The sequence below is a fragment of the Rutilus rutilus genome, assembly GCF_951802725.1.
Source record: "Rutilus rutilus genome assembly, chromosome: 8".
Taxonomy (NCBI): Eukaryota; Metazoa; Chordata; class Actinopteri; order Cypriniformes; family Leuciscidae; genus Rutilus; species Rutilus rutilus.
This window is the reverse complement of record NC_140222.1, coordinates 1,795,638-1,823,137: the sequence shown is the minus strand read 5'-3', so window position 1 is coordinate 1,823,137 and position 27,500 is coordinate 1,795,638. Positions and strand designations below refer to the sequence as shown.

General features: G+C 41.0%; 2 protein-coding genes across 3 annotated transcripts in view; both read right to left on the bottom strand.

Annotated features, from left to right (window-relative positions):
- Window positions 1-1,272: 1,272 nt before the first annotated feature.
- Window positions 1,273-13,361, bottom strand: pparda (peroxisome proliferator-activated receptor delta a). 2 transcript variants are annotated; one of them, XM_084416007.1, is made up of 8 exons: window positions 13,178-13,361; window positions 7,984-8,443; window positions 7,712-7,851; window positions 7,127-7,265; window positions 6,257-6,459; window positions 5,533-5,739; window positions 4,113-4,356; window positions 1,273-3,457 (listed from the first exon to the last, which is right to left on the bottom strand). In XM_084416007.1, exons 2-8 carry the CDS (start codon window positions 8,417-8,419, stop codon window positions 3,210-3,212), a joined length of 1,617 nt encoding a protein of 538 aa, XP_084272133.1. In that variant the 5' UTR covers window positions 8,420-8,443; window positions 13,178-13,361; the 3' UTR covers window positions 1,273-3,209. The 2 variants fall into 2 exon arrangements, with proteins under 2 accessions (XP_084272133.1, XP_084272134.1); XM_084416008.1 differs by lacking the exon at window positions 13,178-13,361 and adding an exon at window positions 12,380-12,483.
- Window positions 13,362-13,449: 88 nt separating this feature from the next.
- The window catches only part of def6b (DEF6 guanine nucleotide exchange factor b), a 20,032-nt gene continuing 5,981 nt past the window's right edge, over window positions 13,450-27,500 (bottom strand). The window contains exons 5-11 of the mRNA XM_084417915.1: window positions 26,837-26,983; window positions 25,569-25,677; window positions 21,947-22,245; window positions 19,385-19,551; window positions 16,479-16,677; window positions 14,357-14,447; window positions 13,450-14,285 (exon numbers count right to left, since the gene is read on the bottom strand). Of these exons, the coding sequence (XP_084274041.1) occupies window positions 14,098-14,285; window positions 14,357-14,447; window positions 16,479-16,677; window positions 19,385-19,551; window positions 21,947-22,245; window positions 25,569-25,677; window positions 26,837-26,983 (1,200 nt within the window). The 3' untranslated portion in view covers window positions 13,450-14,097. The remainder of the gene's footprint in view (window positions 14,286-14,356; window positions 14,448-16,478; window positions 16,678-19,384; window positions 19,552-21,946; window positions 22,246-25,568; window positions 25,678-26,836; window positions 26,984-27,500) is intronic.

Here is a 27,500-nt window from a genome sequence, read left to right as displayed (position 1 = left end):
TCAATAATAACCAGAACACAACTGACTAACTAATACACTGTTGACCCTCCAAAACACCCCACTGACGCCCTAAAAATACTTATTGACCACCCTAAACAACCAGTGTACCTATAAAACCACCACAACAAAACCCTAAAATAAGTCTCAAACATCGTACATGCACTCAAATACACCCACAGAGATCAACCTGACCGTCCAAAACACCCCAATCTCACATTAGGCTACTCAGAACTCTTAAGCACCCTAAATGTCACCCTAAATACCCACTGACCTTCAAAAATACCCAGTAAACAACTGACCAACTAAGACACCCTTCGGACCCTGCAAAACACCCCAATGACACCCTAAAAATAAGCATTGACCCTAAAAAAACCTCAAAAACACTGCTCTTCAAATACACTTCACTGTCACATCAAGCTTTGAATACATCTTACCCTCTACAGGACCCTAAATTACGCCCTAAACACCCACTTATCCTCAAAAATAGCACAGAACTGACCATCCACATAAAAAAGACCACAATGAACACTCAGCAACACTAAATCAACAACAACAATCCCAGTCTCACATTAGGCTATTTAGAAATCATGAGGCAACCTAAATGACACCCTAAAACACCATAAAACACTTTATTATACTAAAAACTAGACTGACTGTTGAAAATACGCCACTGATCCTCCAAAACACCCCAGTGACGCCCTAAAATTCCCACAAACTATCAAAAATAAGCAACCACTGACACTCAAAAACACCCCCATCTCACATTAGGCTACTCAGAACACAACTGACACTCTTAAGCACCCCAAATGACACCCTACATACACACAGACCTTCAAAAATACCCAGTAGACCCAGCAAAACACCCCAATATCACATTAGGCTATTTAGAAATCACAAGGCACCCTAAATGACACCCTAAAACACCCTAAAAACACATATTATACAGATGACCACTAAAAACACCACACTGATCATTGAAAATACACCAATTATCCTCCTAAACACACCCCAGTTACACCCTAAAATTCCCACAAACCCCCCAAAAATAACCACTGATGTCAAAAACACCCAACAGTCTCCTAAAACACTCACTGACTCTCAAAAACACCCCCTTACAGACTTACAAACACACACACCAAAATACCCTGATGACGCCCTAAAACATCCACAAACCCTCTAAAACGTCCACTTACCTCATCAATAACCCAGTGACCCCTGTGTGAGCATGAGAGATGTTCATTTGGTTAGCAAAATAATTTATGAAACAGCCCAGAAGATCAATCAGTGAGGTTTTACCCTGTAGTTTTATTCAGATGTTTTACAAAAGCCTGTAGAAAACATCACCCTGCAACAGTTCAGTCAGTTCTTGTCCACATCGTTCACATAAACCAGGAAACAAACGGCCCCTCGGACAGGAAGAGTCGCACACATTTCACCGGCACTCGTTTCCGGGTCAGAACGCACAGATTCACAGCATGTCATGTCTACATGAGCCAGTTAGCAGCACCTCCATGACACGAATGAAACGAAATCAGATTGAGGCCTACAATGCGCTTAAGGTCAAAGGTCACAGAGATATATGTCGTGTTGTTGATCGTAACCTCTGATTCGGGAAACTAACTAATAAAGCGTAATTAAATAATATTTATATAAACTCTGGAGTCAGATATTCAATCACTGATCTGAACTCTGATATATAAATGTGATCACAGTATCATTTCTTAGAAACACAAACATAAACAATTAAAAAAACGGAAAGTTTGAGGTTTTAAAAGTTGTAATAATATTCGGTCAGTTCAACCAGCTGGTCTTAGCTAGTCTCCTAGCTGGTTTTTGAGAGGTTTTGGCTGGTTAGACTGGGAGACCAGCTTAAACCATCTAGAACTAGCAGAACATCTGGTTTAGGCATTGGCTTTTCATCAGCGATCGAATTTTCATATCTTGAAGCGTGAAGGATTATTTAAAAAAATGTGTTTTTCATGAAGTATGCGAGTGCAAACACTTCTAGTTAAAGTTCCACGTATTGTTTTGTTATGAAAACAATTTATAAAACAATGCAAGTACGTGCTGCGTTCTCAGTTTCGCCACTGGGGGCGCTAGCAGACATTAGCGCAATCAGTCTTCTTCTACAGTCAGCTCAACTATGATCAAGACGCCGCAACAGTTAGAAGTCTTGCTAAGCAGGTTAGTTAAAGCTAGTTAAACTGTTGAAACGTTTATATGTAGCTAAGAGCTAAATAAAAAATCTTGTTTGATAACGTTAGCATGCTTATGCATTGCGTTTTTGGCCATCAAGACTTCCAAACATAGCAAAAGGACATATAAAACTCAACGTTATAAGCCTGCGAACCGACCCAAAATAGATGGAGCAAAATGGGTATCGCTAGTAGCAGCAACCTTTCATATTTAACGTCATTTGGCGGAAAAGCTTTTGTTGTGTAGCGCTAAAATTTTTCACAAGTTTTTTCCGGAAGATTATTTGTAAAAAAAATTCAAGAAGTATGCGAATGCACACACTTCTAGTTAAAGTTTCACTTCATAAAACAATGCAAGTATGTGCTGCATTCTCAGTTTCGCCACTGGGGGCGCTAGCAGACATTAGCGCAATCGGTCTTCTTCTACAGTCAGCTCAACTACGGTCAAGACGCCGCAACAGTTAGAAATCTTGCTAAGCAGGTTAGTTAAAGTTAGGTTAGCTAAACATCTTGTTTCATAACGTTAGCATACTTAAGTCGCGTATTTTTGGCCTTCAAGACTTGCAAACATAGCAAAAGGACAAAGGACTTACAAGTAAAACTCAACGTTACAAGCCTGCAAACCGACCCAAAATAGATGGAGAAAAATGGGGTTCTCTAGTAGCAGCAACCTTTGATATTTAACGTCATTTGGCGACGCCCCCCCCCCACCAAAAAAGTCCTTAAACAACTCAAAAAATCACTGTGTCGTCAAAGACATTGTGAATAGTTCAATAGGAATGCATTGCTGCGATTTAAAGATTCGGTTAAAGAAGTTGTGAAGCATATGTGAGGCAGGTTTGAGCAGCAAATGAGGGTCTTTATTGCGTTTACGATGACGTCTCTCGGCCTGCTTTAGAGTTCAGTTCAGTAACAAATCATCCAGTCGCATAAGATCCAAAGAGTTTTATAAAAGCAGCAACTCGAGAGCTGAAGATCACAGTGATTTGGTCCGCGAGCATGGAATGGTTTGGGTCAGTACATGTCCCTGTAGATCTCCTGCAGAAGCGGGTGCAACGACGTCTCGGACTCCGTCTTCTTGATCTTCTGCACCAGTTGAGCGTTCTCCGTCACCAGTTGTCGGAGGTCGGCCAGCTTCTGCAGGAGTTTGGGGAAGATGAAGCCGGCGTCGGGGTGATTGAGCGTCAGGTGCTGATTGAGGGCCTGGAGGATGTTGTCCTGGATCTCCTCCACCTGATGGACGTTCATGAGTCCTGGACGATCTGCGCTCAAGGAAACATGCACAAACCACTTTGATTTGTACGTCATTTTTCTTACTGCAGTTCCATCATGAAACTCAAACACCCAGATTACTCCCTAAATACTTAATGACCCTCCAAAACACCCCACTGACGCCCTAAAAATACTTACTGACCACCCCAAACAACCAGTGTACCTTAAAAACCACCTCAATGAAAACTTAAAATACCCATAACCAGAGTTTGAAATTAATACCTGCCAAATGCGGGTAAAAATCAACGGTGGCGGGTAACGCTGTCAAATCACTAGCCAATTTGGCGTGTTACTTATGTTTACTCACTCACTGCTGGGTTCGTGTAAATCCGTGTAAGCCAAATCTGCGCAGATCTAGCGCAAATATTCAACTCGTGAGTCATCATGATTAAAGATTAAAAAGCACTTGGTTAACAGAAAAGACATGAGACACAACTGAGACATAGTTAATCTGGTTCTCTTATTTAAAAATAAATAAATAAAATAGGCTAGTAGAAGTTCTGAATGGCCAGTAACTTAAAAATTTAGTGGCCAAATTGGCTTGTGTGTGAAAAAGTTAATTTCAAACCCTGCCCATAAAGTCTCAAAAACATCCTACATGCACTCAGATACACCCCAATCTCACATAAGTCGACGAAAGCTCACCTCCACACAGGATGATGGCGGCCACGAACAGGGCGAGGTCGCTGTCGTCCAACTCGAGAGCGTTAAACTTCACCGCAAACTCGAACTTCGGCTCCATGATCTCGCTGAAGGGTTTGCGAAGACTGCGGAGGAACTCCCTCGTCACGAAGCCCCGCCCATTCGCCACCAACAGCCCGTCTTTATTCATGAGCGACGGCAGCATGGCGAAGATCGCCTCGTGGACGCCGTACTTCAACAGCGTCACCTGGGGAGCAAAGGCAAGCTAGTCAAGAGTCGAGAAAACGCACAGTTCGTAAAAACAATTCTTGCGTAAAACAAAAAACGGAATTTCGTTCATCTGTGCACTCAAAATGTACAGTTGAATGACAATAAAAAGTTATCTATCTATCTATCTACTAGTGCTGTGTTCGAAATCGCCCCCAACACCAAAATTTTCGTATGCATTTTTTCGTATTTGTCATTCGGTGGCTCTGAATTGTCAAAACATCTCTCATAATGCTTGCTATGGATGCGAAAGACGCAGAAAATGCGAAAAACGCAGAAAATTTAACCTGATCCGGTTTTTTTTTAATGACGGACGAAAGTTTCGGAGGCAGTGTGTAAGCGTGATTGACACAACGTGAGGTCTGTTTATTTTTTAACGTGCAAAAATTTTGGACGCGAATTTCGGACTCTGCTATGGAAACTAGAATGTATAAACGGTAATTAAACAATTTAACAATCAATTAAAAAGTAATTTATACCTGTATGATATTACGCTGGTCCAGCAAGGTTTGGAAAATGGATGGATGATTGATTCAGCTGCGGCGCCATCTCCTGGCGAGACGCGGGAATTCATTCAGTGCGCGACTCTCACAGTGCATTATGGGTATTGTCTAGCCGTAGAGTTGTTCATCAGTTGTACACTCGTTATTGCGGTGCATTGTGGGATTGAATGAGTGCACTCAAATAACGCACTATTTAAGGGGCTATTTACACGACACACGTTTTCAATTAAAAACGAAAAACTTATGCGTTTTGGCTGTTCGTTTACACGATAACGGTGTATTGGGTGTCTGAAAACGCAAACTTTTGAAAACGGGTTTCAAAGCGCAAGTCTTTGAAAACGGTCTCCGTGTAAACAACAAAAACGTGAATCTCTGAAGACGATGACGTCATGCACATGCGTATTACGTGTTCAATGTATAGTGTTTCATCGCCACCTAATGGCCTGGCAGCAGAATACAGCGTTTTTAATAGTTTTTGCGGATCCGTGTGAATGGGGATCGTTTTGACAATGGTGTCGTCTGTACGCAGAAAACTCAAAGGAGAAACTTCTCAGTTTTAAGCATATCGTTGTCGTGTAAGCGTACCCTAAGGGTGTAGGGTACGATTTCGCCTAGGTTTTCATGAATTACACCTCATGTCCTGATTCCGTTACCTGGTCGTTCAAGAACAGGTCGATGAATCCCGGGATGCTTTTGGAGAACTCGGTGAGTTCTCGTACGGTTTCCACGGTCGTGCATTGACAGCGGTAAAACACGTGCACGCCGATCTCCTTGTTGGGCGGAGCTCCGTTAATCACCTGATTCCAGACCAGCCCGTTTTCCGCCTGCCACAGCGAGTCCATGTCATGGATGACAAACGGCTGGAGGACACACAAAGAGAAACCAGTTTGTTTTTCTCGAGCATCTTCATTTACAATGTTTTTAAAGGGATGGTTCACCCAAAAATGTCATTAATTACTCACCCTCATGTCGGTCCAAACCCATAAGACCTTCGTTCATCTTCGGAACACAAATTAAGATATTTTTGATGAAAACCGAGATCCATTGACAGCTATTTAATTAACACTTTCAAGGCCCAGAAAGGTAGGAAAGACATTGTTAAAATAGTCCGTGTGACTGCAGTGGTTCAACCTTAATTTTATGAAGCAACGAGAAAACTTTACAACTTACAAAATAACAACTTTATTTAACAATTTCTTCTCTGAAGAAGAACGCGAATGTGAACGCGTGTCGGAACGCGTTCCAAATGTGAACGCGTTCCGAAGATGAACGAAGGTTTTACGGGTTTGGGACAACATGAGGGTGAGTAATTAATGACAGAATTTTCATGTTTGGGTGAACTATCCCATTAACGTTTGGCGTTTCTCGCAGGGTTACCTGGCTTGCGTTGGTCTTCCCCGTCAGGATGTTGCGAGCTTTCTTCTTGGTCATGTTGAGATTCTTCAGGTAGGCGTTGTTGACCCGTTTGGCGAGAGACTTCAGATCTGAACCACTGGAGGTCTGGGAGCTCTTTTCCCCCGCTAACATCCCCGCGACTAGCTTACGCTTCTCTGCCTCCGGCATCCGTCCGTATCGGATCGCTACCAACACAGAATCACAGTCAACACTGGCTACGTTTACATGCAACCAAATAATCCGTTAGTAATGGGATTGACGGCTCAATCGGACTGAAAAGCCTTCATGTAAAACACCTTAATCGATCCGAACGAAATTTCGATCGGATTGAAAGGGGGGGTTTATTCCTTTTCTGATCCGATCGAGAGGACATGTAAACACTTGATCGGATTGAAACTGCATATGACGTAGAAATAGCGTAATGACGCGTGACGCGCTGAACGAGCTGTTCTTCCTGTGTCGTATAAATGAGTTTCCCGTCCTCCTATAATCCTCCTTTCCCTGCGTGTGTGAAGTGGAGCCGGACAACGGCCCACCAGTGCTTGCTTCAGACTCTCATCCACAGACGACTGGTTTTGGGCATTATTACTGCAGGTTCATACGCTCATCGTCTCCAAATTATGACCAGAAATGGATCAATATCAAATCTGCTGTTTAAAACAAATAAAGAACCAATGTAGGAGAATAGTTATTATGCGCAGACAGCGGGAAACTCTGTATATTCGTACAGTGTGCGCGTGTCAAAAAATATATAGCGATTTGAAGCTTGTTACATATAAACGCGCACATCAACCCGATCACATGTTTAGCGTTCATGTAAACACTACATTCAGATTCAGAAGATTCGCTTACCGTCATGAGACATCCCGAGCACCAGGCACTTTTGAAATCGACAGAACTGGCATTTATTCCGACTTTTCTTCTGGATCTTACAGCTGCGCTCACATTTATCATATTCCAACTTCATTCGAATGGTCCTCCGGAAAAATCCCTGAGAGACACAGAGACACAGTTTTCCAGTCTGGGAGAACAAACGAAACTGAGAGATTTTATGGAGTATGATGCGAGCATGACCTCTCAGTGGCGTAAAGTATTTGAGTAAATGTAATTAGTTACTGTACTTAAGTATCTTTTTGGCTACTTTTTAGGTTTACTATCTAGTTTTACTGTCACATGATCCTTCAGAAATCATTCTAATATGATGATTTGACGCTCAAGAAACATTCATTATTATTAGCGATGTTGAAAACAGTTATTTACATTTTTATTTCAGGATTCTTTGATGAATAGAAAGTTCAAAAGAACAGCATCTGTCTGAAATAGAAAGCTTTTGCATTGAAATTGGTGACTTGTAACTTGTCATTTTCGCTGCATGGTATCTGTACTTTTACTCAAGTGTGGTTTTCAGGTACTCGTTACACCTCGGTGACCTCTGACCTTGCAGCCCTCACAGGCATGAACGCCATAGTGGAATCCCGAGGCTCGGTCTCCACAGATTCGACACTCCATGTTAAGCCCCGCCCCCTCGTCTCGGCCCCGCAGGAGCTGCTCTGACAGAGGCGACGCTTTGCACAGATCTACACACACACACACAGAACTGCATTTCTATGCGAGAATCAAACACTTCATGTAACTTCATGAAATTGTGTGAACGCGTATAAAAGTGTGCGAAAGTAATCACCCCCCATAACCACCATCATCATCCTCACCTGTGGAGGTCGCTGTAGGTTCAGGACTGGTTGTCGAACGGCTCGTGTTGCTTTGCTCTTCCAGTTCGTTCGCCTCATGTCGATTCGTCTCCCAGTTAAGCTCCTCCCCCTGAGGCTCCTCCCTCACATCCAGCTCCAGGTTAAGCTCCACCCCCTGAGGCTCCTCCCTCACATCCAGCTCCAGGTTAAGCTCCACCCCTTGAGGCTCCTCCCTCACATCCAGCTCCAGGTTAAGCTCCACCCCTCCTCCAAGTTCACAAAGCACATCCTCAAATCGTTCGTCATCAGGCCCCTCCCCCTGGCTAATGCAGGGGGAGGAGTCTTCGTTCGCCACACAGACTCCGCCCACTGCCCCGGGATCTCTGGGTAATCTGCTCCTCCCGGCCACAAAGGCCGAGTTTCTTCCGTCCATCTCCAGAAATTCAAACACGCTCATGAGCCGCCGCGGTCATAACAGCATCTGTGAGAGAAACACACGTTTTAAAAACTGGAAAACACACGTTTTATGTGCCATAATTCATTTCTGCAAAAAAATACATTATTCTAATGATGAAATGGTTTGTTGAGCACAGTTTTCGTTTCAATGCTCTGTTTAGATAGTTTAGAAAATGGTAATAAAATATGATATTTGACTGGTTTTGTCCGTCCTTCTGTTAGACTGTCTCACACATGAATTATGTTGAATATCTGTCAGCTGTTAAATTTAACTACACAATTAGATAATACCAGTTTAGCTCAACCAATCACCAAGCAATGCTTCATTGTGTTCAGTCTGTGTGTGAAAAGAGCATTAGCAATTAAAGAAAACACACTTCAGCAAAACATGATCAGCTCAAAGTGTCCCAATCATTTTTGGTCCCAAATGTGTATAAATGTCACTGGTAGTCACTGGATGAAGAATATTTGGGTATAATATGTCACAGTTTACTTTATTTTTCTCTCCTCACTTACATAAATGAACTATAGTGTCCTGATCACACTAGTGAAAAAATATTTACTAGTGTCTGAATAATTTTTGGTTTGACTGTATAATTTTAATATAAGACCATTTAATGAAAAAGTTTGTAGATTAGTTGGCACACAAATTTAATTTCTTTAACTTCTGTCTGGAAAAACCTACATATATAATTTAGACTATATAATTATAAATAAGTAATGTTAATATTATACCCAAATGAGCTTTTATGTGTTTTAGGGTAACACTTTATTTTACAGTGTCCTTGTTACAAATGTTACATGTACTTACCGTAGTAATAACAGTAAATTATTCATAATTACATGCAACTAACCCTCAACCAAACCCTAATCCTACCCTAACCCTATAGTAAGTACATGTAGTTAATTAATATTACTCAGTACTTAAATATATAATTACACTGTAACAATGACACCTTAACATAAAGTGTAACCGTCTTTTTTTTGTACTGTAAGTTGTTCTTTAGTTTCATGAAGTCCAATCTTAAAAGTGCCTGAAGAGTGTGTGTGTGTGTGTGTGTGTGTGTGTGTGTGTGTGTGTGTGTGTGTGTGTATTCGAGGAACAGTTGAAATAACACATCACTGATTTGACAGCTGTATCGTGTTCAGAAGACACCAGAAACCTGTGGTACGCCCACCCCCGACCGACTGACGCAATGCATTCTGGGAACTAACACAACACACACACACCAGCTGCAGAGACATGAAACTTCTGCGACTGAACCAAAACCAAAGCAAAGCCCAAATGTTCACAGACTGTCTTCAGACCTCTGACACACACACACACACACACACACACACACACACACACACACTGATCGTACAGACGAAGGCTCTGTGAGTGAGTTTCTCAGTGTCAGTTTCAGCAGAAACAAACAATGAAAGCGTCAGAATGAGGAGCAGAGGTCAGTCAGGCCCGGCACTGGAGCGGCTGCAGGCTCAACAACATGCCTCTCACTGGAGCTCAGCACATTTCACCACTCAAACTCTGAAGTCTGTGAACTGTGACTGTGTTTCCACATACGCCACACAAACAAACACAAGTTTAGAAAACATATTTTAACATCCAAAAGAAAAATATAATTGAATCACAAGCTAGCTGCTGTGATTGGTGTACGAATGAATTACATTCACTCAGTAATTGGTGGGTTCAAAACATGTTAATTGTTGTGGAGCTGAGAAGAGTTTCCCCCAACAAGCTAAACCAAACTAAAGAAGTACAATGAATAATAGTCACAAGTTGTGTGTTAGAGTTGGTCGACAGTCTTGCTTTACAACAAAACTAAAACAAAACAAACTTTTAGGGTAAAGGCTCGTTCACACCAAGGACGATAACTATAGCGTAAATAATAAAGATCTAGTTCTAAAAATCGTTCTAAATGTAAAAGAATGCCAGAGTCCACACCACAACTATAGTGAGACAAGGAACGATATCATTGGAATCAGCTGATGAACGATTAAAACATTGACAGCCAATCAGAATCCAACAACTACAACAGGATTACAACAACAACCTTCCCAACAAACACACCGATCCCGATCCCACTCTCACTGGAGCTTCGCGATTGGTCAGAAGACTGAGATGTGGGTCAGTGTGTGGATCAATGAGTGTGTTCAAACACACAGCAGATTTCCTAAAGAGCTTCATTACAACAGAATTCACATATAGCAGCGTGAGGTCAAAGGTCGCCGTGAAGCGTGCGACATGCTCACCTACTATGCATGCTACTCCTGCAGTATAGTAATAACTTAGTTAAATGCAAGTCATTTATTAAACACAAAATACTTGTTAATGTACCTGTAGTGTGCAGTACACTAGTTTACATTCTGAAAGCTCAAATGACCTTTTGACCCCTGCAATGTGAAAGGCAGACGACCTTTGACCTCCTAAACCACCAAACAGGTCAGATCTGTGAGAGCAGAGGATCATGGGACTGGAAGCAAGCATTTGAAGAGGTTAAAGAAGTCTCCATGGCAACAGCAGCGCTGATGTCACTTCCTGACCGGCGTGAGGTTAACGAGTTAATCAGAGAGAGTGACTCAGATTGACAGCTGCTCGTTAGACCCGTTGACCTGTCTTTCTCGTTCGTTTTCTCCCGGAGAACTTCAGAATATCCGTCAATAAAGAGCCAGTCTCAAACCTTCCGGATCAAAGATCTTACAGAATTCACAAACATTGTTTACAAAAAGTTTCCAGCAAGCGTAAGCGTAATTAATAACTCGTAAAACAACGAACTGTTGTACTTTAAAATGCATTGCGAATGACATAAAACAAAACCTTACTTATAGCCATTGATTAGAAGTATAAGACATATTAAAGTATAAAACATTTTAAATGTACGATAATAACATATAAAACATAGATAAACATAAGTAAACATCTTTGTTTCCATGGCAACCGCGACTTCTCTGATTGGCAGATTTCTCTTCAGGATTTTATCCACACTCCTTAAAGGCCCCGATTGTTTTATTCCACAAACCTTACCGGAAAGTTCGCTTAAAGTATCTAACAGTATAAATTTAATCGTTAAAAAAGCTAAATTGAAATAAATTTAAGCGAACTTTCCGGTAAGGTTTGTGGAATTAAAAAATCGGGGCCTTTAAGGAGTGTGGATAAAATCCTGAAGAGAAATCTGCCAATCAGAGAAGTCGCGGTTGCCATGGAAACAAAGATGTTTACTTATGTTTATCTATGTTTTATATGTTATTATCGTACATTTAAAATGTTTTATACTTTAATCGAACTTTCCGGAAAGGTTTGTGGAATTAACTTTTGCACGCTGTTTCGAACTCCCGAAAATTTGCTGATGATTCTTCCTATTCTTTTGTTTTCTGCCTGCGGTAACTACGAGTGAAACGCCACTTCATCATTGTGTATCAGATAAATGTGAATTGCACTTAAGATTTAATTATTGCTGTGCAGAAAAAATATACTTGCACCGTTACACACCTCGAGTCGGGAATTAGTAAATGGGAAAACAGGCATTCTTTTATAATTGTATTATTGTTTTAGGGTAGTGAAATACGTCCCGGGTCACTAAAGAGCCCAGGTATGTGTAAGGGTTAACTACAAAACATTAAGTATAAAGACATAATCACATTTTTTTTAAATCACATCCCTTAAAAATGTCACATAGAACTACTTAAAATCTATAGATAGAATTACAAAAAAATGCAACTCATCTTTTTTAATTCAGCACAAAAAATTGTTCAACCTTCCAAATCCCTTCAAACTTTTCCAGTTTCTTCATGTGAGAATAGAAAATAAAATCATGTCTCTCAGAGAGAGAGAAAGAGAGAGAGAGAAAGAGAGAGAGAGAGAACTGGGAAAATCACAAGCGAAGGAAGGAAGGAACCTGCCGCTACAGACAGAGAGACGAGGGAAAGAAGAGGAGGAGAAGTCTGTGTTCAATAACCACACCTGAGATGTTCAGAACCGACACACTTCATATATCTCTGAGTCTGAGATGTTTCTGGAGATCCGTCACATACAGAGCCGACGATGTGTTAATATTAAGCGGCAGGTCGTGACCTTTCAGGGTCAACGAACGGGTCCCACCACAAACATCTCAAAGTTCACATCAACATATTATTTTTTTCGGGTACGAGAGTGGGCGACTATATGGCCTTGATGGCTTCTTTATGTTTGCATTTTTACATAATGTTGGACCTGTGATGAATGAAGCCACTTCAAACTGATTTCCAGTGATTTTACAGCCCGTTCCTGGAGTTTAGTGAGTGTTTTTTTTATCAGGTTAGTAAATACACACTGTGTGCCAGTGTGTTGCAAGAGCACAGATCGTCCCAAAATCACCCCAAAACAACTTTCACCTACAAAACACATATCTATCTATCCTATCTATCTATCTATCTATCTATCTATCTATCTATCTATCTATCTATCTATCTATCTATCCATCTATCTAATCTCTCTCTCTCTCTCTTTCTCTCTCTATATCATTTCTAATCTATTTATATCTACCTACCTATCATGTATTATCTATCTATCTATCTATCTATCTATCTATCTATCTATCTATCTATCTATCTATCTATCTATCATCGGGTCTTTAATTCTTCGCGCGATCTGTCCACAGAAAACTCTCTTTGAAACTTTATCTATGCATAAACTTCATGGTCTCTCAGTAAATAAACCATCAGAGTCTCATATGACTCAAACGCTCAACATGACAAAAAAACAAACGGGAAACAAACTTACGAGAGACTTTTCCCGCGGCAGAATAACGAGCGATCCCGAAAGTTTATTCCTTCCGTTCGCGTTATTTTCCAGACGGATCAGCGAGGATTCGCTACATGTGTCATGTTTACCGGGACGCGCTTCATCAAACGGGAACGGGATTCCCGACGGCGCGAGCGCTCCGGATCACACGCGTCACGGCTATGATGTCACAGCGGCTCTTTTCATTTAACCCTATACGAACCTCGTGTGTGAGTGTGTGTGTATATCGTTCACATGTGCTGCCTGCATCTGAGAAAATGTCCTTTTAATAGGTTGCTCTTTTCATCACAAACAATATCCATTTACTTGAGTTTTCGCGCTCACTTCCGGTCATCACCAACAGGTGGCGCTGTTCGCCACATAAAACACACACAAAAACAATGTGAGTAGCCTACCATAGACTGTAAAAAAAAAAGGTCTGTACAAAGTTTAGAGATTTTAAAATGTTTGTTAAATGTTTTTAGTATCCCGTTAATTATATAAACGATCAAAACGCATTATTCTCTCATGTAGGAGATATTGTCTTTATAGATTATTGTCGTTATTGACGTTAACACGAATGAAATAGTGCTTCTTTTAGTATTTGTTGAGTAAGATTATGGATTATAAAACATTTTAAAGACTCACATTTTGTTTTTCAAATCATTTATTCTCTTTCAAGACAGTGAGCGAGAGATAAAGATCAGTTCAACACAAGCACAGCATCTTCTGCTGACACAGGAAACAGGAAGTAAAACCACAAGTTTCACCAAAAAAAAACAGCTTGAGTCTCTCAGACAACAATAATAGCAAAACACATTTATATTTCAGTATTGATTACAGCTCTGAATCATTCACAGTCAGCTGAGTCTGCTATGTCAGGTCATTTTTCAGTCAGGTTTATCACTGTAATGTCAGGTTTAATTAACGTCGAGGTCGGTCGGCTCTGTGTTTTCGTTGTTGCCACAGTCCATGTTCTCGCCGCTGCTGTTCTCTTCACATTCGAGGTTGTTCTGTTCGTCTTTCATTGGAGGCCTTGATTCGGTCTCGCTGACGGAGGGGACGCGGACCGGAGGGGCGAGAAGATTGCTGGAGGACGCTCTCCTTTCTTTAAGAAAAATAGAAATCAACACATGTTCTTGTTGCATTCAAAACGCATAAAAGTATAAAGACACAAACCTCCAGGGCCGATGGGGTGCATCAGGCGGTTCATCTGAACGTTCCAGTGTTTAACGCTAGTGCTGGCCTGGCGAAGTTTACGCTGGGCGGCCTGTGGACGACATGTTCATGAGTGTGGACACAGCTAACAGAAATATGTTCTAAAGGCCATTTCGCACCAACAACGATAACTATAACTATAATGAAACTATGTTATATGGTAACTATATTAGCGTCCACACCATAACTATAACGATAACTATATTAGCATCCATACCAGCAGACGATAACTATAATGATAACTATATTAGCATCCATACCAGCAGACGATAACTATAATGATAACTATATTAGCATCCATACCAGCAGACGATAACTATAATGATAACTATATTAGCATCCATACCAGCAGACGATAACTATAATGATAACTATATTAGCATCCATACCAGCAGACGATAACTATAATGATAACTATATTAGCATCCATACCAGCAGACAATAACTATAATGATAACTATATTAGCATCCATACCAGCAGACGATAACTATAATGATAACTATATTAGCATCCATACCAGCAGACAATAACTATAATGATAACTATATTAGCATCCATACCAGCAGACAATAACTATAATGATAACTATATTAGCATCCATACCAGCAGACGATAACTATAATGATAACTATATTAGCATCCATACCAGCAGACGATAACTATAATGATAACTATATTAGCTCCACACCAGCGGACAATAACTATAGCGATAACTATATTAGAGTCCACACTGGCGGACGATAACTATAATGATAACTATATTAGCTCCACACCAGCGGACAATAACTATAGCGATAACTATATTAGAGTCCACACTGGCGGACGATAACTATAATGATAACTATATTAGCATCCATACCAGCAGACGATAACTATAATGATAACTATATTAGCATCCATACCAGCAGACGATAACTATAATGATAACTATATTAGCTCCACACCAGCGGACAATAACTATAGCGATAACTATATTAGAGTCCACACCGGCGGACGATAACTACGTCCCATGAATGTTTTGTGCTAAAGAACATTATTAAAGACCAGGGGCCGTATTCACAAAGCATTTTTTCTTACCACTAGGAGTACTCCTAAATCGCACTAAAAGATTTTAGCTAGGAGTTTTCTCTTAAAAGTTATTCACAACGCCTTTCAGACCTACTCTTAGTAAAGAAAAATGACAACTCTTAAACTAAGAGTGAGTCTTCGTTGCTATGGATGACGTCATTACTCATGCACGAGCTTGACTGAAGTGACCAGCTTGATTGGCTGATGATTGTAACGCGGGAATGATTCCTAACACCTCCCCTACGATGATGAGTGACAGGTGACAGGTCTGAGAATGCGTGCGCTACACAAGTAGTGCGAAGGACGGAAGATGATGAATAACTGAATAAATAGCCTAAATGAATAAAGAGTAAGGCAAAACAAATAGTCTAGTAGCCTAATGAAACATATGGATTGATGTAATATCTTTGCAACATTATTGAATTAATCTGTCACTATATGCCTCTGCCTACGTTTGCAAAGAGAAGAACATTTTAATTTGATTCACAATGAAACGTTACAATTAGTTTACATGCAATGAGTAGCTTAGTTTTGGTTGTTGTTGGTGGCGTTATTGCAGCCCTAGTTATGCCTACAATGCAAGATTGTTCCCTCGCGATTGGAAGCTCCTGTAGCCGCCGCATACGCATTTCAAAACATCGCAACGTGAAATGCCACAAAAAGTGGTTTGTGAAGGTCTTAGTGAGTTAGGAGTCCTCTCGACTTCTTTTAAGCTGTCCCAGGCTTAGGTGCTGCTTTTAGGGCTAAAATGCTTCGTGAATTACTCTTAGTCAAAAAAATTAGGAGTCCTAAAGTTACGAGAGACACGCCCATTATTTTTAGGAGTTGCTCCTAAATTCGCCAGTTAGGAGCTACTTTTAGCCTTAAAATTCTTTGTGAATACGGCCCCAGATAACTTTGAGCGAACGTTCTATTAACGTTACTGGAATAACTTTGAGAGAACGTTGCCACAAGCTCTGAGGACGTTCCCCGTTAGCTTGGGAGGAACACGTGATAAACACAACACAAGCTCACCGCGATGTCCTGGTCCACTCTGCGTCGACTGGCCCGCACTTTGTCCAGTTGCTTCTGGGCCTCGTCCAGATCCTGGGACTTCTTGTCCATCTCCAGCTTGAGCTCCAGCTTCTCGCGCTGGGTTTGCTGGAGCTGCTCCTCCTGCTCCTCCTGCAGCGCTAGCAGCGACTTCACCTTCTCCTCCTCCTCCGCCAACAGCCTGGAAACACCAACAGCACTGTCAGGCTAAACGCTAGCGTTAAACTAAATGCTAGCGCTAAACTAAACACAGAAACGTGGCAAACTAAACACAGAACTAAACCTAAACACTAGAAATATCAATGGTAACAGCTAAACACCAGAAACATCTGCTAGCAGAGATAAACACCAGAAATATCACTGCTAACACCGGAAATATTAATGTCTGTTAACACAGCTAAACAACAGAAATACCTCTACTAGCATAGATAAACACTAGAAATATCACTGCTAACACAGCTAAACCCCAAAAAACATCTGCTAACACAGCTAAACACCAGAAAAATCACTGCTAACATAGATAAACACCAGAAATATCACTGCTACCACAGCTAAACACCAAAAAACACCTGCTAACACAGCTAAACACCAGAAAAATCACTGCTAACATAGATAAACACCAGAAATATCACTGCTAACACAGCTAAACACTAAAAAACATCTGCTAACACAGCTAAACACCAGAAAAATCACTGCTAGCATAGATAAACACCAGAAATATCACTGCTAACACAGCTAAACACCAAAAAACATCTGCTACCACAGCTAAACACCAGAAAAATCACTGCTAGCATAGATAAACACCAGAAATATCACTGCTACCACAGCTAACACCGGAAATATTAATGTCTGTTAGCACAGCTAAACACCCGAAATATCTGTACTAGCATAGATAAACACCAGAAATATCACTGCTAACACAGCTAACACTGGAAATATCACTGCTAACACAGCTGCTACACACTGCTAACAATATCAATGTCTGTTAGCACAGCTAAACACCTGAAATATGTCTTCTAGCATAAACACCAGAAAAAATATTACTGCTAACACAACTAAACCCGAATATCAGTGTTAACACGGCTAAACACTAGAAACATCTGCTAACACAACTGAATATTAGAAATATCACAGCTAGCATAAACACCAGAAAAAATATTATTGCTAACACAGCTAAACACCGAAAATATCACGTTTAACACAGTGAAACACTAGAAATATCACTGCTAACACAGCTAATTATGCCATAAATATCACAGTGCTAACACAGCTAAATTCCAGAAATATTACTGGTAACACAGTGAAACACCGAAAATATCAAGGTTAAAACAGTTAAACACCAGAAATATCAGTGCTAACACAGCTAATTGCTGGAAATATCAATGTTAACACAGCTAAACACCAGAAACATCTGCTAACATAGCTAAACATCAGAAACACCACTGCTAGCATAGATAAACACCAGAAATATCAAGTTTAGCACAGTGAAACACCGCAAATATCAAGGTTAACACAGCTAAACGCTAGAAATAGCACTGATAAACGAAGCTGAACGCCAGAAACATCAATGCTAAATGCCAGAAATAGATCAGATAAAGCTAACGTCAATGTGTGTAGCTAAAACTAAACATCAGTGTTAATACTGACCACCAAAGCTAATGGTTCTTCACATCAGAAAAATGTTTAAAACAGTGTTTAAACTGAAAACTAGCACTGAAAAAAAAAGCACTTGTTACACTGTGTTAACTCAGACGTGTAGAAGAGAAACGAAGCGTTAAATGTCAGCACTAATGCTTAACTTTTGTTTTATGTTTATTTATCAAGCAAAACAACAGCTAGGGTTGGAAATCAGTGTATCTGATAAACTAGTGACGATAATGTGGTCAAAACTGTTGAGCAGACACACGTCAGCATTTGGGCAGTGTTTATCTAGACCAAACCAAAGCTCAGCTGACAGGAAGTGTTACTTATACTGTGTGTGTGTGTGTGTGTGTGTGTGTGTGTTTAACAGCCTTATTTATTATTATTCAGACAGGGACTAAATGTGTCCAAACCTCCTTTAGCGACTTGATTAAAGATAAAAAATAATTTATAAATAAAGTCAATGATATATATAAATATATTAGGTGACACTTTATTTTACAGTGTCCTTGTTGCATATGTTACATGTATTTACCGTAGTAATAACAGTAAATTTTTCATAATTACATGCAACTAACCCTCAACCAAACCCTAATCCTACACTAACCCTATAGTTAGTGCATGTAGTTAATTAATATTACTCATTACTTAAATATATAATTACACTGTAACAATGACACCTTAAAATAAAGTGTAATCAAATATTATAATTTTAAAATAAATATAAAAAAATCATTTACTTTTACTGTAATTATATATTATTAGAATATTAATATAATTATATATTTTATATAATTTATATTAATATAATACATCCATAAATATATAAATATATGCAATAAATTAAATATAAATAAATCTATAATTAATCAACCAATCAATATACGCTAATTTACATGCATATATATATATATATAAACAATGGAGGTTTAGGTCTATATAAGTTCATTTAAATGAATAGTTATGATATAAATGTGTGTATATATTTAAAACGTTAGACGTCTAGATCTGTATGTTATCTACATCTCATTTGCATAAATATATCAATGAAAATGTGTGTGTGCATTTGTGGGTTTTTAAGTGTGAGGGCGGCGCTTCCTTTGAGAGTCCCTCACAACCTTTCTGTCTCTCTCTCTCTCTCTCTCTCTCTCTCTTTCTCTCTCTCTCTCTCTTTCTCTCTCTCTCTCTCTCTCTCTCTCTCTCTCTGTATGTCTCTCTGGTGTGTGTGTGTGTGTGTGTGTGTGCACCTGGTCTGTGTGTATCTGTACGTCTCTTCCTCTTGTCTCGCTCTGATCTGTTGCTCGAGAGCTTCTTGCAGTCTATGATGAAGATCTTCCAATTCTCGGATTCTCCGTCGCTGATGTTCAGCCTCCAGATCTCGAACCGCCACCTCCGCTCGAAGATTCGCACGCGCCTGACACACACACACACACACACACACACACTCAAGCTTGAGTTCAGTTTGACTGTTCGTATGGGACTTCCTGTTCATGTCTGTTGCTCTCTGAGCAGTTGATGCAGTTTTTCCCACTTTTAGTTGTACAAGAATAATTGTTTTTGCTACTGTACCTTTAAGACTTACATATATAAAACTTTCAACTTTGATTTATTTATATAGCACATTTAATAGCAACACTGTTGCCCAAAGTGCTTCACAGTTATAATTAAAACATACATATATAAAAACATTTACCAAGCCTAGTCCATGAAGGCATGGCTACACATGGATTCGCCCTACTATGAGTTCGTTTACCATCGAAATGATTTCGAAGCTGTTATATTAAGGTACAAATCTTGCATAGTGTGCCTTTAAGTCTCGACTCGCCAGCTGATTAGCAGGACGTTCGTACAAAGAGTAAATTAGACAAACGCTTCCTGCCATCTCGTTCACAACCTCAATGCCAGGGCCTTACGTTTTATCCCGATCTCCACACCGAGGTGATCTAGAAACCAGTTTCCTATAGAGTTTATAGTGCACAAACATCCAACTATTCCTCTATATCGAACTATAAAGAGCACGGTTACGGGGAGATGCCAAAGGTGGAAGAGACACTCGCGAGCTTTCTCTCCCCTGAATCAGCATCTTCCCTAAAGGCCCCGGTATTACCAGTTAGAGAACGACTTCATCTTTAGTGGGTAAGGCTTACTCAGCCGCTGGTCAGGCGGAGATAGTTGAGTTGAGTTGTTAGGAGATATGGATGAGGGCGGGGGTACTGGCCTGCATCAGATTGTGCAAATTGCATTTGTGAACTGCATCGGGCCACAGATCTATCTCTCAGGGCCACCAAAGAGACGGCTAAATCCACTGAGAGGCATCTATGGCTCAACCTGAGCAATATAAAAGAGAAAGAATTTATGGATGCACCCCTGTCACTCTCCGGCCTCTTCGGCGACGCTGTTAACTTGGTCATCGAGAGGTTTCAGGAGTCAGAAAAAAAGGCGGCCGTTTTCCAGAAACTCCTCCCGCTTGGCTCTCATGTCTCCGGGCCCCAAACATCGAAAGAACGCAGAACATACGCAGAAACAGAGCGTAGCTTCCCGTACTCAGAAAGATTGGGGACAGGGAAAGCGCTCTCAAATGCAGTCTTCGAGGGGGTAAGACCGATCTGAGGACGTCATTATTTCCCAGAAGGCTGCTGGCGAAAAGGTCCTGACGCCCGAGGGCTCAGGCCAACGAGGACAGTCTCCTCCGAGGTAAAGCGGTTAACACCTCATTGTATGGTGCCTGCTTCCCTTCGTAGCCCTCAGGGGACCGTTGTGCTAACCCCGCCACCTTGTGTGTGTCGGGGCGCAGCGGTCTCCGGTGAGCACATATCTCAGGGTCCACCCGGAAACATAGTCATCATCTCACCTGGCACTGATGATGGCTCAGACTCTACATCCCTGGGCACCAGATTCAGGGAGCAGACACCCTGTCGAGGCAGCGGCTGAGGCCCAGAGACCGGAGACTCCACCCCGAGGTGGTGGAGCTCATATGGAGTTGCAGACGTGGCTGTACTGCATCTGTACATGGTTTCCCTGATTACTCCCGGGAGTTCTGGAGAACAGAGTTATGGAAGTGAGTTATATCCGTCCTTCGGATGAGACGTTAAACCGAGGTCCTGACTCTCTGTGGTCATAGAAAAATGTAAAAAAAGGATGTTCTTCGAAGGAGTAGGGGTGTAACCCCATCATCCTGGCCAAGTTGGAGCAGGAGGAGTATGGCGGCTTTGTAGCCTTGTACTAGGGGTATCCCTACACTAGGTGTGTGATGAGGCGGGCTGGTCCTTTCCGCACACACTCGTCGGGTTTACAACCTAGTTTTGGGCTTCACCCCTGGGTTTCACACAAGACAGGTACTGGTCACTATGGTGGCGTTGGTAGAGATGTTCCGAAAGCGTCATCTCGACGAGACGCGATTTCCCTTGATAGGGTACGCCTCGGTTACGACTGTAACCTCGGTTCCCTGAAGAGGTACTGAGACGCTGCGTCGCCCTGCCATACTTCCGGCGTGCCTGTGATCGACTTGCTTCAGCCTATCAGAAGTTGGCAATGTTTGGTCTGGGTGCGCTTTATAGCGTCCTGCCGTAACGTCACCCGTCTATACGTCATTGGACTGAGTGCACAAGTGCTTCACGAGGCAATCACGCAGAGCGTTCCCACAGCATCAATCCCGATGCAACGTATCGTTCCCTCTTCAGGGAACAGAGATTACAGTTGTAACCGAGAAATAAAATTTAAAAAATTGTTTATTTATCTAATGTTTGTGATATTTATAAAACGACCAGTCCTTTATGTGAGAGTAGAGTGTGATGCGTGTGTGTGTGTACCTCCTGCGCCTGAATGAGCTGCTTCTCCAGGGTGTTCTGCAGCTCCTCCTGCTGTCTGCTCCTCCTCTTCTCCTCCTCCTTCTGAGAGACTCGTGTCTGCATCTGCGCCTCCTTCAGCAGCTTCAGCTCCACCTTCTGCTCCTCGCGCTCCTCCTGAAGCTCCTGCAGACGCCGGGTCTCCTCCACCCGCAGCAAACGCCTCCTCTCTCGCTCCTCACGCTGATCCCGGCGCCGAGCCTTCAGCTCCTCGTGGAGAGACGACCGGCCCGACGCAGACAAGCGCTGAGCCGTCGCCATCGCTGACGGAGAGAGAGTGAACTCATATATATATATACTGTACATATATATATCATTTAAATAAAAAAATAATTAAAACTAAAAGTAAATGCAGCTAAGTGAAGTAAATATTTTTTCCTAGTTCTCTTATCAATTATTTATAAATACTTTATATATATATATATATATATATATATATATATATATATATGTGTGTGTGTGTGTGTGTGTGTTTTAAATTAGTATTGCATATTTGAATTCTAAATATTAATTTAATTTGCAATGTTTATGAATATATACATTTACTTTATATACCTATATATATATATGTGTGTGTGTGTGTGAGAATGTGTGTATACTTATATATATAGTTAAAGAGTTATATAAATAATAAATACGCACACACACACACATATATATATAACGTAGCATCTTTTTCCTAGAAACAATAATTATATGTTGTCATTTTTCATTCAACTGTTGCCATTTTTTCTTTTGACTAATATAAAAGTAATTTAAATTATACAATAATAAACATTGTACAATATATATAATATTGACAAATGTTTAATAAAAAACATGTTAAATATATTTGATATTATATTGCATCTTTTAACTTGCAAACAAAACAAAAAACAAAAATACTTACAGAGAATTTTTATGTAATATTTCTTCCAATTTTCTAGTGAATTATTCATAAATAATTATACATAAATACATGTTTTATATATATATACACATACACTCACCTAAAGGATTATTAGGAACACCATACTAATACTGTGTTTGACCCCCTTTCGCCTTCAGAACCGCCTTAATTCTACGTGGCATTGATTCAACAAGGTGCTGAAAGCATTCTTTAGAAATGTTGGCCCATATTGATAGGATAGCATCTTGCAGTTGATGGAGATTTGTGGGATGCACATCCAGGGCACGAAGCTCCCGTTCCACCACATCCCAAAGATGCTCTATTGGGTTGAGATCTGGTGACTGTGGGGGCCATTTTAGTACAGTGAACTCATTGTCATGTTCAAGAAACCAATTTGAAATGATTCGAGCTTTGTGACATGGTGCATTATCCTGCTGGAAGTAGCCATCAGAGGATGGGTACATGGTGGTCATAAAGGGATGGACATGGTCAGAAACAATGCTCAGGTAGGCCGTGGCATTTAAACGATGCCCAATTGGCACTAAGGGGCCTAAAGTGTGCCAAGAAAACATCCCCCACACCATTACACCACCACCACCAGCCTGCACAGTGGTAACAAGGCATGATGGATCCATGTTCTCATTCTGTTTACGCCAAATTCTGACTCTACCATCTGAATGTCTCAACAGAAATCGAGACTCATCAGACCAGGCAACATTTTTCCAGTCTTCAACTGTGCAATTTTGGTGAGCTCGTGCAAACTGTAGCCTCTTTTTCCTATTTGTAGTGGAGATGAGTGGTACCCGGTGGGGTCTTCTGCTGTTGTAGCCCATCCACCTTAAGGTTGTGCGTGTTGTGGCTTCACAAATGCTTTGCTGCATACCTCGGTTGTAACGAGTGGTTATTTCAGTCAAAGTTGCTCTTCTATCAGCTTGAATCAGTCGGCCCATTCTCCTCTGACCTCTAGCATCAACAAGGCATTTTCGCCCACAGGACTGCCGCATACTGGATGTTTTTCCCTTTTCACACCATTCTTTGTAAACCCTAGAAATGGTTGTGCGTGAAAATCCCAGTAACTGAGCAGATTGTGAAATACTCAGACCGGCCCGTCTGGCACCAACAACCATGCCACGCTCAAAATTGCTTAAATCACCTTTCTTTCCCATTCTGACATTCAGTTTGGAGTTCAGGAGATTGTCTTGACCAGGACCACATCCCTAAATGCATTGAAGCAACTGCCATGTCATTGGTTGATTAGATAATTGCATTAAAGGGGTCATGAACTGGATTGTTTTATTATTTTATAATGTTCCCTGGGGTGCCCTTATAATGTTAGTATGATTTTTACATAAAAAATTGTCATAATTTATAAATAAAAGCCATTTTTCCAAGCCTGATTTCTGCCTCAGATTTGAACACTCCGTTTTAAGGGGCGTGTCTGCTGTGAGACTGCAGTGTAAACGCCCACTGCTGTGATTGGCTGACATGCTTGCAATGAAATAGCTAGTATTACATGAACTCTCTCGAAAACTTTTACTACGTTTTTACTATTACAGCTATCGAGATTAACAAATCGTGAAAAGTATCGTTTAAAGCATTATATTTAAATCTATTCCATCACATGAAAGGTTGCAGCATGATGAGCACTGACTGAGCAGATGACAGACAGTCTGTTGATCGCGTGAATAAAGATCTTATCATTGCAACGCAATTTTTGCACTCTCACAAATGCTTACACCAAATCACAATGCAAACACGATGTGAGTACACAGTAAGAGCTTCGTTGTGTAGTGTAACAGTGTCATTATGTCATCACGAGTTTGGTAAGTGTCCAGATAAGCTCTCGCGGCTCGCGCTGTGCTGTTTGATTGACAGCTTGGGCGAAAGGGATCGTTCTTTGATCGCTTTCTGTAGGCTATATAATTTAATAACAGTTTAAAAAAAGATTATTTTCATAATACTACGAGAAATTATGTGAAGTTGATCGTTTAGTCACTGATGCATAAACAGTATTGAACGATTTTAAGAGAAATATCTGAACTTAAATAATTACACCGAAATCACTGATCGCAGATCAGGCATTAGAATACACATGGCTACTTACATGTTGTTGGCAGATCCGTCGGGAAATTGTGATTGACTGATTTAATAAAGTTTAACCATGCTGGAATCCGAAGGAAGCTTATGCAGACTGTCTTCTTCCACAAACAGGCACGCACAATATTTAGTAAACAGCATGTTTATGGGTTTATTGCTTGGAAGTAGCTCGATCCGGTAAGCAATCATCATGTCGTCCTATGTTATTTAGCATGTTTGGGCGAATCAGTGGGCGGGGCTAAACAGGCCGTGTTGAAGTAGGCGTTGATCTTCTTTTGTGGAGGCGGTGTTTTATCCTCTTTGACGTCATAGTTCCCCACTTTGAAAAACGAGTCGTTTGCTGAGCCTGATGTCTATAAAAGCTTTTATTGGACTAACAAGGTAGTTTTCAGTTCTGAAACTTACAGGATATTATTATAGTATGATTATCTCTTATATGTCAAAAGCTCAAGGAAACTTTGATTTCTCAGTTCATCACCCCTTTAATGAGAAATTGAACAGGTGTTCCTAATAATCCTTTAGGTGAGTGTATATATGTAGTGTAATTAAGTTTTGATATCTGATGAATCTTGTAAGTGTACTCAGGATGTTTACTCGTACCTGTGATCCACTCCTGTCTCTGTCTGGAGTCCGGCGCGCTGATCTCGAAGGTCTTGTTGAGCGTCTTCACACAGAACATGCATCTCTTCCCGTCCCGGTCCGACAGAACCTGTCAATCACAGTCGAGACGTGGCGTCAGACGGGGAAACGCGCTCGTGGGAAACGGATCCGGTCCCGGGAAATGTCAGATTTTGGACTTTTGCGTTCCGGCATTGTTTTTAAATGAACTGGCATAAACAAGTGCATTATTACATGGTGACGGTGCGTGCACACTGACGTGAAGTGAAGCGTTTTTAGTTCAGTTCAGTTCAGTTCTCGTGCGTGAGCGTAAAGCTCAACTTCCATTGGAATTAATGAAGCGCTGGCTTTCGCGTCAGTGTGCGCGCAATCATGCGAGCGCGGGTTAAAGCAAATGTGTTTGGAGGTTATGCTATAGGCCCTCAGCAAATATATTTTTGATTATCTTTCTTAAAGGTGCAGTCTGTAAGAATGACTAGTGGTTGAGATAGGTACTGCAGTCAAATTCAAAAGATCGGAGATCGTTGTGTCTCCCGCCCCGCCTCCTCAGACTCGACGCTCACGAGATCCCGAAGATGAAACTGCTAATAATAATCAGGATAGCAGGAGACACGAGCAACGGGAGTTAGATCAGTCAGAATCAGAAATCGCTGTAATGGAAAAGGGAACGACGTGGTCCGAGAATATCACAGATCAACTGGACCACAAAACCAGTCAAAAGTCGCACGGGTATATTTGTGGCAATAGCCAAAGAAACATTGTATGGGTCAAAATTATCGTCATTTTGTAATATTTGTAATATTTGTAAATTTCCTACCATAAATATTTAAAACATTTATTTCTGTGAGTGAATGCAGCACAATCGCCAACATAAATGCACAACTTTAACGGCGATTTTCTCAATATTTAGATTTTTCTGCACCCTCAGATTCCAGATTTTCAATAGTTGTATCTCAGCCAAATATTGTCCTATCCTAACAAACCACACTTCACTGGAAATCTTATTTATTCAGATTTCAGATAATATATACATCTCAATTTAAAAAAAAATTCCCCATAATACTGGTTTTGTGGTCCAGGGTCACATATACGTGACAGAATAACACACTAGGCTATACAGAAACTTGTGAATGATGCTCATGCCGTCAAGTTTATGACGGATTGTTATGTTCCGGGAAAACTTGAGTTTCGGTTACAGTGCTGTTTTTGATCCGGCAATTAATAATTTATAAATGAAACACTGGCCGTACCTCCACACAGCAGTTCTGGTCCATCTCGATGACACCCTTACACTCCTTCCCGTCCTCGCTGGCGTAGTACGAGAGGGATCCGGGCTTCAGGCAGAACCAGCGCTCGGTCCAGTTCCTGCGCAGGTGTCCCTTCTTCCACAGGTAACCCTGAAACCACACGCAGCTTTTATTGCCAAGGAATGCACAAGGAATGTGTCTGGGTGCACAGGTGCGTAAAAATAATTCAAAATATTATTAGCACAAATAGACATATATTTTAAAACACACGCGTCACACGGGCGTAGGGTTGGTAGAGTTAGTCTGGAGTAAATATATAGGCTATAATCTGTGTGTTTAAATGGCGGGTGCTGGTGTTTCGCGTGCGTTCGGCCAATCAGCGAACACTAGCATCACTGTAGTTCCTATAGTTTTGGTTTAGACCGACTCTGAAGTAGGAGTAAATTAGTTCCTCCAAAAGGAGCTCCTAGAACTAAAATCATTCCTAGTTCCTGCGGTGCGAACACGCCAAAATCCGGGAACTTCCGCCAATAGTTCTAGGAACTATGAGAAGGTTCCTCCGGAGTCAAAGCCCCTGATGTTGCCTTTATTTGCTCTATTTTGCAGAGCCTCTTTTGGCACCGGGTTTCAGTGCCCATTCTTCCACATCAGACAGAGGAAGTGACAT

Bases quoted from the DNA above. Each gene is read 5' to 3' on its own strand.
- pparda (XM_084416007.1), bottom strand. From the start codon at position 8,419: ATGAGCGTGTTTGAATTTCTGGAGATGGACGGAAGAAACTCGGCCTTT. The intron at 7,852-7,983 runs GTGAGGATGATG...GTGTGTGTGTAG, and splicing joins ACCTACAGCGACCTCCACAG to ATCTGTGCAAAGCGTCGCCT. The intron at 4,357-5,532 runs GTAACGGAATCA...TTTGCTCCCCAG, and splicing joins ACCTGTTCTTGAACGACCAG to GTGACGCTGTTGAAGTACGG.